This window comes from Chiloscyllium punctatum, chromosome 18 (genome assembly GCF_047496795.1).
Source record: "Chiloscyllium punctatum isolate Juve2018m chromosome 18, sChiPun1.3, whole genome shotgun sequence".
Taxonomy (NCBI): Eukaryota; Metazoa; Chordata; class Chondrichthyes; order Orectolobiformes; family Hemiscylliidae; genus Chiloscyllium; species Chiloscyllium punctatum.
The window spans coordinates 98,303,666-98,318,812 of NC_092756.1; the positions used below are offsets into that span (position 1 = coordinate 98,303,666).

Here is a 15,147-nt window from a genome sequence, read left to right on the forward strand (position 1 = left end):
ATGTAATTTTATTGTGTGTTTTTATTTAGAAGGGAAGCAATAAGAGAGAAACTCAGAAAATGCGAGAAAGATTCAGCATTAAAACTATTTCAGATGTTATCTGGTGTGCTGCCAGCACTTCCATTTATTATTTTTTTTCTTTTCCACTAATTTTTCTTACCTCTTCATCTGGAAATAGGATTTTAATTCAGATCAACGTCAACCTTTTAATTTGCAGAATCAAGGACTTAGGAGCTGTGAACCCTCACAAGCAGTTGAGATTTGGTCATCTCACTCAAGAGAAGTAGCAAGGTAAGATCATTCAAACAAGGAAGGTTCACATAAAGTCACTAAGGGTTTCAGTAGATCTAACTAATGTTGAATATTGCCTCAAGGACACTGGAATCGCAACAACAGATATTGTCCAAAGCTGAAAAGCAACCATTCTGCTGAAGAGTGGGAATCAAGACATAATGCTGCACATAATGTACCACATGTATCTGGAGGAAAAGAGACAGGACTGTGTTTCAAACTCTGTTGAAAATGCACCCAAGCACAGTTTTAAGCTGCCTGTTTTATTTCAGACAATGGCTGATTTGTTGTAGATTACCAGAATTTTCCCAATTCACTCCACATTACCAGTATTGATAGCTAACAAAGAATGATCTTTTTTAAGTTCTGCTAACAATTCACACACAGTTCTGCTCATTTGGATAAAGATGACCCTGGGAACATTGTTTTGTTTCTCTGAACAGAACAGTTTGAAAGGAGGCCTATTTTTAGCAGTTTGAGACTGCTCACACCTTCCTGACTAGAGAACAGTGCCACTGGATAGGGACCCAGAAGTGGAGGGAGCCATTAATGAAGAACCATTTCCATATCAAAGCGAGGAACTCACATGTGCAGCGCAGTCTGGGCCTTGATAGCCTCTTGCTTGGTGCTGTATCGGACCAGTGCAGTGCCGTGTGTCAGGTTCAGGTGGAATGTTATCAGCGGGCCATGCTGCATGCAGATTGTTCGCAGGGTGGAGCCATCGATCTAAGAAGAAAAAGTATGTTTAACTTGTTTAGACAATTATTTTTAAAAACTTGTTTTCCACTTACTGAGCCCAGTTGGGCTAAGAAGTGTCCAAGTAACTATTCTGTTATATCTAGTTCTACTATAATTACAGTCTATTCTACCTTAGGGACATCACAGTCAAATCACATTTCTCCCCCATCCCTTACTCTACTTCCCTCTTCAGTCAAAAGATGCTGGGCCCAAATGCCACTATGAATATTATGGGCCTGGCAGTCAAACACAGACCAATGGTCTCAATATCACATACTGCAGGACTTTTACCAAATCATCCATCAAAAGTGCTTTAAATGTTTGATCATTAAAACAATTCTTAGATCAATGGTATCAGTCAACAAACAATAGAGGTTTCACCTGCACTTCAATAAGGCCTATCCTTTTATCAAAGAAGTCTTTTCTGCTTTGCAACCTGTCTTGTCATTAGTTTTGTTTTAATTGATCTTAAAAGAAACACATCTTTCTCATGCATTTGCAATTTGTTTCATAAAAAACAATTCGTGACAGAAAGGTCATGAAGGTGCTCGAAGCTTTAATATATAAACATTAATCGCCCCCTGTTCAATCAAGAGGTTTCTTCTGCATTTCTCAGTATGAAGGGATACCATTCTTTGGGAACACCCGGCCACAACAGAAAGTATGGAAAGGAACCAGAGAAAGGAATACCAATGCTCAAGGCCAAGGACCAATTCCGGAAACACCTGCCAAATGTGTGGTCAGAGATGTGGCTCTAGGATCGGGCTCATCAGCCACCCAAGGACCCACAGAATCCATGACTAGTGACATAGAATTTCCTAGGTGGACAATCATACTTCTTAGTAAGTGACTGATGATGACAATCTTATGTAGTTCTATATTTATTTCAGACTTTTGGTACAAAGAGCTTTGCTTTAATCTAGCAATATGAACTGCTTTTATTATTTAGGACAAGCAACTTCCACACTGTCGCTATTAAACAATATTTATTTTGCCATCACTCTACCGATGATGATGATATCGGGCAAGCACAACACATTATGGAGGCTTCAAATTGCCAGCTCAATACTGTATAACTTAACTGTCCTATTAAGAACAAACTTAAGGGAATCCTAAAATATTTCTCCAGCTCTCTGTCTTGTCCTAAATTGCTTCCCTTTTCTTATGCTTTATTTAGGAAACCAACCACAGCACTACATGACAATACTCCCCACAAGTTTGCCTTCATGCGACAATAGGGAGAGGTTTATTAGCAGTGAAGAGATCTCCTACTCTTGTCCATTTATTGAAAATGCATTTCTTTACAATCAAACGGGATGGTAACTATTATATTTTGCCCAAATCCTGACAGAACTGCAAACCCAGCAGGAATTTTAAGTACCTTTGTGATATGCTTCTCATAAATAATCATTTTATAGAATTCCTGTACCTGTGGAGTGAGATTATGAAGAACAAGCCAGGAGCTGACCCGAACAGACCCACCCGAACTGCCATCACCCCAGTTTGAACCTAAAGAGAAAAGGGAGAAAATTAAGTGGGTTTTCAAAAAGCTGTTTTCTTTCAGAAAAAAAACTAGTCACTCAATGACCCTATCAAGTGATTGATGGGAGCTCATAATTTCTTTGACACAGAATTCCAAAGCCCAGATTGAAAGGCATTAACAAGATTAAAGAGTGCCAAAGGACATTGACGTAAATCAGGATTGCGATTAGTTAATGCTAAACATAAGAAAAAACATAACCGTAACATTTTCTCATCCTCAGCATACTGCAAAGTGCTCTTCAGCCTTTAAAATGCAGTTCCAAAATGGTTCCCAGCTAACTAATTATTTCCAAAGTGCAGTTTTGTTACATGTGGAAATGAAGCTGCCAATTCAAATGCGGCAATATACCACAGATATCAAAGAGCAAAGCAGTAAATCTGTTCTGGAAATGTTGACCTAGGAATCTTCTGCTTTTTTATCAACATCACCTTTTAAGTCCACCTGAGGGTTTTACATGTGATCCAAATAACAGCACCTTTGGTCATGCACCACTCCCTCAAATATTGCATTAAAGGTTCAACATAGATACACTCATCATTTTGACCATAAGGCGCATACGGACTGGGGCCAAGATGGTGGTGTTATAGGAGTGTGTTTTTTTTTTAGGGAATATAATCAGTTCACTGATCCAAAGTCTAACATTTCCTCTTAATGGCTATATAATCGCTAACATCATATATATATATATATGTATGATGTTAGTGTGCGCGTGCATTTGCGTGTGTGGTGGGGGGGGGGGGGGGGGGGGGGGAGAGAGGAGAAAGGGGGGCAAGAGGTGGTAGACGACAGAATGAGATGAAATACATATATAGCAGGGTACATACTCAGGGCATATCGCGAGTCCTGCACACCCCACCCTCTGCTGAAACGGGGTGCACCACTACCCCAAAGAGATGATGGGGGCTTCTGATTGGTCAATCCAGGTGGTGGCCGGGTTGGTGGGTTAGTGTTTTTAGATGACATCTGATTCTTCCACATCCTGGGATGTCCGATTGGATCTGGAGACCACGTTGACTTGAAGTCGTTGAACTTGGCTGCAGGAACATGGATCAAACCCAGTCAAAACAAGAACAAGAAATGGTGAGACTGGGTTATGATGGAATCTCTGAACACATGAAATACTCCATAATACTGAAAATACTTTCACTGAAGGTTCAGGTACTAGAAAGAAAGTCCTGATTTTGGCCCTTTCAAACAAAGTGATTTAGAAACTAATTTAGAAAGTTGATGATGTATTTACTAAAATTTGCCATGATGGTGAGTGAAAATCAAGTCTTTGGAAGAAAGAACACTGGCATGGACTATTACAAAAATTCATAAAGCCTAAGTGCAAAGGGATCTGGGAGTGCTAGTACAGGATTTTTTAAAGGTTGACTTGCAGGTGGAGTCCGTGGTTAAGAAAGCAAATGTAATATTGTCATTTAGCTCAAGAGTGTTGTAACGTAAAAGCAGTGTGTGCTACTGAGACTTCATAAAGCTTTGGTTAGACCCCATTTAGAATACTGTGCCCAGTTTTGGGCCCTGCACCTCAGGAAGGACATACTGGCACTGAAGCATGTCCAGCAGAGATTCACATGGATTATTCCTGGAATGGTAGACCTAACATACAATGAATGGCCGAGTATCCCGAGATTGTATTTGTTAAAGTTTAGAAGGTTATGGGGAGATCGAATAAAAATTTACAAGATGATGTATGGCTTAGAAAGGGTGGACGCTGGGAAATTGTTAAGCACAGCCTTAGAATTAGAGGGGGTCAATTTAGAACATAAATGAGGAGACATTCCTTCAGCCAGAGTGTGGCAGGCCTGTGGAATTCATTGCCACAGAGCACAGTGAAGGCAGGGTCTTTAGATGCCTTCAAGGCAGAAATTGATAAATTCTTAATCTCGCAAGGAATTAAGGGATACGGGGAGAGTGCAGGTAAGTGGCGCTGAAATGCCCGGTAATGATTGAATGGTGGAGTGGACTCGATGGACCGAATGGCCTTACTTCCACACCTATTTCTTATAGTTTTAGGTCAGACAAGGTAGAAGGACAAGGAAGAAGTGAACTAACCAAACATTGTACAAACATCCAAAACAGGAGAAGTAAACCATTCCACCCCCTCAAGTCTGTTCCATGATTCAATAAGTTTATGGGCAATTGGTTTGTGTTTTGAATTTAGATATGTCTTTGCTAACATTTGGTGCTCTTGCCTAAGCAGCATCTAAATCTATCTTAAGAAATGTTCAAAGACACTGCTTCTACTTCCTTCCAAGACACAGTAAAACTAAGAAATTGCTATGCAATGCTGAAGAAAGACAAAGTAGTTGAATGAAACAGGAACAAATGGGAAGGGAGAAGATAGGCAGAAAGATTAAAAGGGACATCGGTCCTGATAATCTGATGAGTAGATAGCTGTTTCTGCAACATAAATGAGAGTTGACTATCAGGATTAAGCAGAATCCTGACGAAACAGACTGAGGGAATTACTGGCAAATTTAAGACTCCAATGGATAATTCCCCTATGCTTTGGCTCCCCTAGAAGTATCATTGAAATTCAAGAATTCAGTGGGGTTCTGTTGTGGACATTTTTAAAAAAAATATCATAGGAGAATTGCTACTCATCTTTGTGTAGCTGAACCAAGGAGATACTATTTACTTAGTTGATCTTATTCAGATTGCTCAAATCTGTGTCAGAAACTAGATTAAGAACCTTACTGATCATGTTTTTCATGTTTTGATATTTTAAAAGTGTTGGATAAATGCACGTTTAATTACCTTTTAGGAAAAGCCATCTGCAGCAAGCTTCACATTACACAAGATGGATAAAGGTAAGTAACTTGGTCTTGTTCTCATAACTGTTATTGGAGGTACACAGTGCCCTCTAAAAAATAAAGTTCAGGCAGTGAATGATTTAATGCACGCCCCTACCTGAAGTGCTCTGTACAGTGCTGTAGGAGCTGTTTGAGGCACTATAGGACCAGGCACCGGGTGAAGGCAGCGAGGTGTTCAGGGAGGAACTGGACCCTGTGACAGACAAGACAGAGATCAATCTTAACTCTCAGCTTAATTCTGCCATGGCAATACAAAAAGACAGGCTTCTAACAACCAGGGCTTTGCTTCAATGGTCAACAGTTTCAAACAGAGACAGTATAGAAATTTCATATACTACTTTCACACAAATTACAATCATTATGCAGAATTAACAGCTGCTCTTTGATACGTGTTGTGCCGTACCCAAGAAAGATGACCAGCAACATCATTCTTTCATCAGACTATTCTTATTTTTCTACTCCACCAGATGGGACTTAAAACCACCAATGAGATACTTTGTCATAGAATCAACCACTAAATTTAGATACTTCCAAGCTCATATACACTTAAATCCAATAAACTGCCAAATAAAATTTCTCCCCAATGCGACATCACATGTAAGGAGGGAGAAATCAGAATCAGCTAATGATAGTACTGGTTTTGTAAAGTGCAAGAAATTATTAAAACGTCAGACATTATAAGGCTGAGGGGTGAACTTATAGAAGTTTATAAAACCATGAATGGGTGAATTGCCAAGTTTATTCTGGGCGGGGGCAAAACTAGAGGGAACAAGTTTAAATCTTTTCCTTCTCACCTTTAAACAGGGACCTGAGGGATAACTTTTTCTTTTACACAGAGGTTGGTGCATGTATGGAATGAACATCTAAAAGGCACCTGTTCAGCACGGACAAGTTGGACTGCAGGGTCTCTTTCTGTATCATAGTTGTGGTTTTGTTCGCCGAGCTGGGAAGTTGATTTGCAAATGCTTGGTCCTGTGTGGGTGACATTTCAATGTTTGGAGCCTCCAGTGAAACGCTGCTGTACTGTCTCTTCTGGAATTTATTTGGTTCTGTTCCTGCTGCTTCTGGTTGCTGTTGTGCGTAGTAGTGGTTGGTATATTGGGTCTGAGTCCATGGATGGAGACAGTGGATGATTACCATGCTTTTAGAAATTCTCCAGCTGTCCTGAGTTTAGCTTGTCCTATGGTCATTGTGCTATCCCCTTTGAATTTGTGGTCTCTGTCATGTGTGTGTGGGACTACTCAGGATAGCTGGTTGTAGCAGAAGAGAGTACAGCAGCGCTTCACAGGAGACTCCAAAGCACCAAAGATGTCACCTAGATAGGGGCAAAACATCTGAAAATCAACTTCTCAGCTCAGCTAATACCCACAACTACAACAACCAGCACCAAAGTTATAAATAGTTATGCAAACCATGGTCGGTTTCTGTGCTGTACGACTCTATGACATTAAAGCTGTAATTTATTGCCAGTACCAAACATATGTTAGAGTCCTCACAAGCACAGGTGCTTGCTTGAACAATTATAAGGCACTTCATTGCCTCTTTCAACTTAAGCTCAGTGTTATCATCTCTGTGCTATCACTAAGAATGCAAAGTTATACCATGCAAGATGGAAAGTGCCCTTGCCAATCTCTGTGGAAAGTTGAAAAAATACTGCAGTCTTGGTAAAAAGGGACAACTAAGTCAATTATTCCTACACTAGAGATCCTAAAATGTATCCCAAAACAGGAATTATTGAATGAAGAGAGACAATGCAAGGATTACCAGATCCCAAAGCAGTTTTCCAGCCATTATTATAAAGCAAAACTAAAAATTCAAAACTGACTTATCTTCTGTCAGCCACATACCTGTGCTCCTGTCCCTGAGAAGTTGGTGTTCTGAGTCCGGGGATGGGGGTGCTGCAGAGCTGTTTATCATGCTCGCTGGCGTCGCATACGGGTCTGATTCAGGGTCAATGTTTTGAAAACCCTTCCATGGCTCCCCAGGGCGGAATTCTGAAACCAAAACAAGTTGACATCACTATACTTCTCACAATGAGTTGGATGCAGCACGTGAGGAACCAATCAAGACTGACCATCTATTTAACACCACCTTCCTATACGAAACATATCCAAGGGATCTAGGGATAAATGTCTAGAAGTCTACCAATCTCTGTCTCTTGACAACTCAATGAAGGGCTTCCCATGTGGGGCAAAGAATTTTAAAGACTCACTGCTCTTAGTGAAGAGATTCCTCATTTCAGTCTTAATGGTATTTCTCTTATTCCAAACCTTGTTTTGAAATGACCCAGTCAGGAGAAATATCCTTTCTGTATCTACCCTCGAGTCCTGTAAGAATTGCATATGTTTCAATGAAGTCACTGCTTATTCTTCTAAACTCTGGAGAACACAGGCTAATCGTTCAATCTTTACTCACAGGACAAGCCTGACATCCAGGAATTAATCCAGTGAAACTTCATTGCAATTCATTTGTGGTATATGTATCCTTCCTTAGGCAAGACTAGAGCAGAACACAATACTCTGGGTGCAGTCTCACCAAGGCTGCAAAGTTCCAGTCAGACAACTTTGCTCCTGTACTCAAATCCTGTTCCAATACCATTTGCCTTTCGAATTGCTTACTGCATCTGCAAGTTCACTTTCAGTGACTTATCAACAGGATGTTCTTTAGACATCAACATTTCCCACACATTCAACATTTAAGAAATGATCAGCATTTGCGAAAAACTTCCACATTTTCTATATTACTTTCTATCTGCTATGTTGATGCCCACTCAACCTGTCTAAATTCCCTGCAAGTTTATTTGTACCCTCTTCACAATTCATCCTCAAGTTTGTGTCATCAGTGAATGTGGACATATTACATTTAATCCCACAGCCAGATCATAGATATTAGATTGTAAACAGCTGGGGCTTGTACAAAAGACTCAAATTACTCCAAGTTAGAGCCTGCCAACCAGAGAATGATCTCTTCATTCTGATTTGGTTTCTATCTCTTATTCAATTTTCAATTCATGCCAGTATATTCTCCCTCATGCCAGATGCTCTAATTTTGTTTACTAACTTCTTGTATGGGAGCTTACTGGAACCATTTTGCAAATCCAAACATCCTACATCCATTGGCTCCCCTTATTCATTCTGTTAGGTGCATCCTCAAAAACAAAACTCAGACTTGTCAAAATGATTTTCTCTTCATAAATTCAAGTTGATTAGGGTTTGTGTAAAGATTTGTAGCTCGAGTGCTAAATGCCGTAATTGTGGTTACGTTCACCGAGCTGGGAGGTTGATGAGCAGACATTTTGTCCCGGCTCGATGACATCTTTAGTGCTTTGGAGCCTCCTGTGAAGCACTGCTGTACTGTGTCTAGATAAAGACACACATTAATCTCCCAGCTCAGTGAACACACCCACAAACTATGGCATGTTGGTTACACCCAAACCTTTTTTTTTGAAAAATAGGAATTATCACTTCCTTTATAACAGAATCCAACCTTGCCTTACTACTACTGTAGACAATAGATTTGTAGTTTCTAACTTTATTTCTCTCTCCTTTCTCATATACTGATATCTTCTAACATGTTCGAACTGTTGCAGAAATTTGCAAGGTGACCACCAATGGAATCCACTGTCTCTACAGCCAATTCTTTCAATAGTCTGAGATTGAAATCATCAGGCCCAGGGGATTTAACAACTTTCAGGCTAGTTAATTTCTCTATTATCTTTCAAAATAAAAATAATGGTAATTTATTTTAGTTCTTTGTTCATGTTAATAATTTTGTTTTCTAATATTTCTGGGAGGATTTTTCTATCTTCTTCCATAGAGACTGTTTAGTTCTGCCATTCCCTTCTCTGCCTGTAACGGTTTATATTTTCCTTTCCTAATCCTTTCCTTTTCATGTTCTTAAAAATGTCTGTTGAAGCTTTTATATGTTTCTCAATAGTTTATTTTCATATTCTAACTTTCCTTTATTTGTTTTGGATTTCCTGTGCATATTTCTATAATACTCCCAATCCTCAGGCTTATTACGTTTTGGCAACTATATTAGCTCATGGGGATGACAGGCTCACTGACTGGACAGCATTTCATTGCCCATCCCTAATTGCTCTGGTGAAGGTGGTGGTGTGCTGTCTTCTTGAACTTTGCATTCTGCTTGCCATCCACAATGCTCAGAGAGGGACTGCCAGGGTTTTGATTCAGACACTGAAGGAATGGTGATTTTGTTCCAGATCAGGATATTGAATGGTTTAGAGGGGCTCTTGCGGGCAGGGTGGTGTTCCCAAGTACCTGTTGCCTCTCTAGGTTGTAGGAATTGTGGGTTTGGAAAATACTGTCTCAAGAGCCTTGCTGAATTTCTGCAGTGCACCTATAAATCGTAGGTTTTGCCACAACTAAGAGTCAGTGGTGGAGGCAGCAAATGTTTGTCAATGCCATGTCAATCAAGCAGACATTGTTCTAAATGGTATCAGCTTCCTGAATGTTATTGGAGCTGCACCTCATCCAGTTAAGTAGAAAACACTCCATCACACTCCAAACTTTGCCTTGAGGTGGTTGATAGAATTTGCGATGAGATTACCAAAACGCCCTTTCCCCGCTGCACAATACTAGAGTTAAAATAACCATTCTCTAACTGGTTTCTCAATTTATTTATATATTCCATGTATTTATCCTCTAGATATTAGTGTTAATTAGGTTCATCCTATCCATATGCTGATTGAATTACCCTGATTACTTAATACCCTTGTGCACCTCAAAATTTCCTGACTTATACCATGCTCAACATTACTACTTCGTTTTGGTGTCCCATAAACAACTATCCCTATAGGGGAACCAATATGATTCTACATCCTGATCTTTCAATTAAAGATCTTCCAAAACTAAATATATTGACCTTATCCTTCAGTAACAGAACTATCCCAAGTCCATTCCCCCAACCTTCATCATATACTCTAAAATATTCAACTTCCAGCTTTAGTCACTCTGTAGCCACAACTCTAAGGCCAATCAGATCACACCATGTCTATTTATAAAGTAAGAAAGGCTTATCCCATTTAACCAACATCTGAGAGTTTGTTTTTGAGGATATAATGAGCATAGGAGATAAGCTGAAGCTGCTCGATATATTTAGATTTTCAGAAAGCGTCTGATGTAATTCAACACATTAGTAAACAAAATTACAGAACATGGGCTTCTTTCACAGGAGAAGGAATACAATGGTATGGATTGAGAACTAGTAACAGACACAAAATAGATTAGGAATAAATGAGTCACTTACAGGTTGGCAGGCTGTGATTAGTAGGGCACTGCAAGGATCAGTGCTTAAATCACAGCTATTCATGATCCGTATCGATGATTTGGATGATGTGATTAAATGCAACATTTCCAAGTTGGGAGATAACAAAACTGGCTGGAGTTGAGGGGAAGATGTAAATGCTCATATGGGGAATTTGGAGGGACTAAATGAATGGGCAAATTTTGATGGATGGGATTCAGTGTGGAGAAACGGGAGGTTAACTGCTTTGGTAGGTGGACCAAAATACTGGGACGTGTTGATGTGTCTTGGGAATCCACCTTTGAAACTCACCAAAAGTTAACAGAGCACCAGTGAGACCACACTTAGCGTTCCATGTGCACAATTGGGCTCATCTATGGAGAGGCATATTTGCCATACAGGAACAAAGTCCTGGGATGGACTGATTGTCTGTCTTATGAGGGAAGATTAAATAGGCTGGACCGAGGTTCTAGGGTTTAGAAGAATATGGGGTGATCACAATCAAACATTCAAAATTCTTAAAGGCATCACAGGTTGGATGCAGGAAGGATATTTGCCCTTGCTGGGTGATCTAAAACCAGGAGATACACCTTGGCAAAATTTAGAATAAAGGAAAAAAAATCATTTAGGGCTCAGATGAGAAGGAACTCCTTCACTCAGTGGCAAGTCCTTGGAATCCTCTATCCCAGGGGGCCGTGGAGTGTCAGTGGTTCAGCATATTCAATACAGATTGATAGATTTCCACATATTAAAAACATCAAGCAATACAAGGGTAGTGTAGTCAAACAGTACTGAAATAGAAGAGCAGACATGATCACAGTGAATGGTGGAGTGGACACAAAAGCTGAGGGTCTACTCCTGCTCCTATTGCTTATGTATTTCCATTTGTGCTATTAATCTTTATTGCAAATGCTGCATGCATTCAGATAAAGCACCTTTATTTTTACCTTAACATTTTTCAATATTAACTCTTTCCCATATTGACATTTGTAGCCATGACTTTCCATTTTTGTTTGCACTTTCCTTCCTGTCTTTCCTACCTGAATTTCCTGTCAGGTTCTTATCTTCCTGCAAAACCAGTGTAAACCATTTCCAGAATCACTTAGCAAATCTCCCCATGAAGGTATTGGCCTCAGTTCTGCCACAGCTTAATTCAATCTTCCTAGTACAGGTCCATACCTACCCAAAACCATTCCCAATGCCTCAGAAATCCAAAACCTTCCCTTTTGCACCAGCCATATATTCACTTACTCTACCATCCTATTTCTGTACTCACGAGCCATGTGGCACTGGGATTAATCCTGAGATTAAAGCCTTTGAAGTCCTTTTTAAAATCTCTTTTCTAGTTCTCTAAAATTTGCTTTCAGGATCTCACCCCTATATTGACTTGTGGATCCTCATAATAACTCTTACTCAGGCTAATACTCTAGTTCTGAAGGAGCACTGCATTTGATTGAGGTGCCTGATTTCTCATACATCTGTCACATTTTAGCTTCAGGAGCTGTTCCCCTAGAATTGATTTCTTTTGAGAGCGCTGAGGAATCCAGACAGGGCAAGCACTGAATTCAGTTCATGTTGTTTAGAAACACCATTCTTCAACTAAAACCAAACTTTTTTTTCAAATCAGTACATAAAGTAGTTCTGACCTGGAGGCCAACTGGAGCTGCTGGAACCATTTGAGAGCTTAGGGGTGGACCAGTTATCACTTGCAGGACCCGAATGACTGGCCAAAGAGTCACCGGCTATCATTTCATAATAGGGCAAACTATCTCGAGACTTTGGTGGTGCCATGCTGCTCGAAATAGCACCTGCAAAAAAAAAAAGGTACAAGAGCAATATACACATTATTTAGCTGGGTGATCAGAGCACAAGTGAACCGCTAGTGTAAGCATATATCTGAAATGGTCAAGGCAAGACATGACAAAGCTGAACAAATCCCTACAATACAATGAGAAGTATTATAATTTGATAAGGTACAAGTTAGACATTTAACAATTGTGTCTGACACTGCTCAAATTCACAAGTCTAAAACAGAATCCGCCAGACATCTTCCTATTTGCGATGAAGCATTTTCTCCTACTCCCAGAAGTCCCCAAGACGCAACTCGTTCACCTTGTCTCAACTGATTCCGAGGCACATTCTAATCAAATATCCTGATACCCATCAAAAACACACACAACCATTGCAACTTGGAAACCTGAAGTTAACTAGTTCCTAAATGTTGTTGACAAATACTGAGGTTTAGAGCATTTGAAAGAAAAGATAATATGAATAACACTGACCAAGTAGCAATTTGAGAATTAAAAGGCAAAATAAAAGAAACAAAAGGAAAATTAAAATGTAACTGTTACTAAAAGCAGAGTCTTCATTCAAAACAGATTGAAGAAAGGAAGAATGTGGAAGATGCCACCTGTTTTCAGTGCATTAAAGCCCCATGCTGGTTTTGGATAGTTACCGTTTTTGAGGGGGTTGTGATCGGGTGGTGGAGTGGCAGGTGAAAGACCCTCCATAGTTGTCCATTGCTTAAGCCGAGATTGCTGGGACTGAGGTTCCTTCATTCCTACAATACTGTTGACGTCTAATTGGTTTACGTTCATATTCGAACCCAGACCTGCAAGTCAAAAGACATTTTGGTTCTGTTCACCCAAAATCCGTGGGCTATACAAATGGTTTGCGTTCAGAATAAATTTGAAAAAACCAAGACAATCTGATAAGACTCACCCATTGGGTAACCCGGCTGAAGCGGTCCTTTGGTCTGGTAGTCTGGAAGGCCAGAGGGAAGAGAATTAGGCACAACGTTATCCAGGTGCTGCTTGGGTATGCCAGGGTGCGACGGTGAGTGTTTCATCCCAGGGGTGTTATGTCGGTGTTGTTGCTGTTGCTGCTGCTGCTGCAGAGCACTTACAATACGGGCAAGCTGAAAAAAGAATACCACACAAGAGAGTGTTACAGGTAATTTGAGCACTTCAATCTGAGTAACCTGGCGTGTTCCCCACACTCCATTCTTGAATGTCAGATGTTTTAATAACTGAATGGAAGACAAGAGTTGGGAAAAGGTTTCAAGATGGCACCTATATTGGCATACCACAGGGATCAGTGCTGGGGTCACAATTATTTACAATATGTAATGAATTGGACAAGGAAAGTCCATGTACTGTTAGCCAAGTTTGTGGTCAACACAAAAATAGGTGGGAAGACAAGTGGTGAAGATGACACAAAGTACGCAAAGGGAAAATGGACAAGTGAGCAGTCAAAAACTGGGTAGCTGGAATACAATAAGGAATTGTGAGGTTTTGCACCTTGGCAGGAAGAACTTAGGAGTTGAATACAATTTAATTAAAGAAAGACTGCAAAAAACTATGGAAGATGGATGTGGGAGTTCTCATCCATGAATCACAAAAAGCTATCATCCAAATGCAACAGGTAATGTGAAAGGCAACTGGAAATCTTGGTCTCTATTTCAAAGGGAATGGAGTACAAGAGTAGGAAAGTTTTGCTCAACCAATACAAGGCACTAGTTGGCTAACAGCTATAATAGTGAACAGTTTTGGGCCTCTTACCTAGGGAAGGTTATTCCCCTTCTTTCCCTCACTGTTCCCACAAAACTGTCAAACCTCCTGTTGATGCTCACTCTACAAACTCCCATTAGATGAATGTTCAATTAGGCAAGGGCATCTTCAGAATAAGGGAAGGAGGGAAAGAAAGGTGAGCATTTTATAAACTAGTTTTAAAATCTGTATAAATAACTTTTCATATATTAACACCTATTTAAAAACTCTGCATCATCAGATTGTAAGCTTGGAGATATGTTGAGGTACCTTCAGGGTCGCTGGTACAAAATCCTGGAATTCCCTTCCTAACAGCATAGTGGGTTTTGGATTAGTGGTGCTGGAAGAGCACAGCAGTTCAGGCGGCATCCAAGGAGCTTCGAAATCGACGTTTTGGGCAAAAGCCCTTCATCAGGAATAAAGGCAGTGAGCCTGAAGAGATAAGCTAGAGGAGGGTGGGGGTGGGGAGAAAGTAGCATAGAGTACAATTTGTACTCTATGCTACTTTCTCCCCACCTCCACCCTCCTCTAGCTTATCTCTCCACGCTTCAGGCTCACTGCCTTTATTCCTGATGAAGGGCTTTTGCCCAAAACGTCGATTTCGAAGCTCCTTGGATGCCGCCTGAACTGCTGTGCTCTTCCAGCACCACTAATCCAGAATCTGGTTTCCAGCATCTGCAGTCATTGTTTTTACCAGCATAGTGGGTTTACCTACACCAAGTGAACTGCAATGGTTCAAGGCAAAAGCTCATAGGCACTTTCTCCAGGACAAGTGCAGCTGCACAATAAATGCTGCCCCAGCCATATCCCTTAAACAAATTTTAAGAAAGTTTCCATTTCACTGTTCCCCCGATATACAAATTAAATTTCCACTTATTAAAAACATCAAGCAATACAAGGGTAGTGTAGTGAAACAGTACTGAAACAGAAGATCAAATATGATCAC

General features: G+C 40.2%; 1 protein-coding gene across 9 annotated transcripts in view; it reads right to left on the bottom strand.

Annotated features, from left to right (window-relative positions):
- Positions 1-15,147, bottom strand: part of LOC140489393 (trinucleotide repeat-containing gene 6B protein-like) — a 224,314-nt gene that overhangs the window by 11,944 nt on the left and 197,223 nt on the right. For all 9 annotated transcript variants that reach the window (XM_072588897.1, XM_072588900.1, XM_072588896.1 and 6 more), the window contains 8 exons: positions 13,375-13,570; positions 13,109-13,264; positions 12,300-12,461; positions 7,236-7,382; positions 5,486-5,581; positions 3,397-3,606; positions 2,459-2,538; positions 878-1,017 (listed from right to left, as the gene is read on the bottom strand). In XM_072588897.1, the coding sequence (XP_072444998.1) occupies positions 878-1,017; positions 2,459-2,538; positions 3,397-3,606; positions 5,486-5,581; positions 7,236-7,382; positions 12,300-12,461; positions 13,109-13,264; positions 13,375-13,570 (1,187 nt within the window). The remainder of the gene's footprint in view (positions 1-877; positions 1,018-2,458; positions 2,539-3,396; positions 3,607-5,485; positions 5,582-7,235; positions 7,383-12,299; positions 12,462-13,108; positions 13,265-13,374; positions 13,571-15,147) is intronic.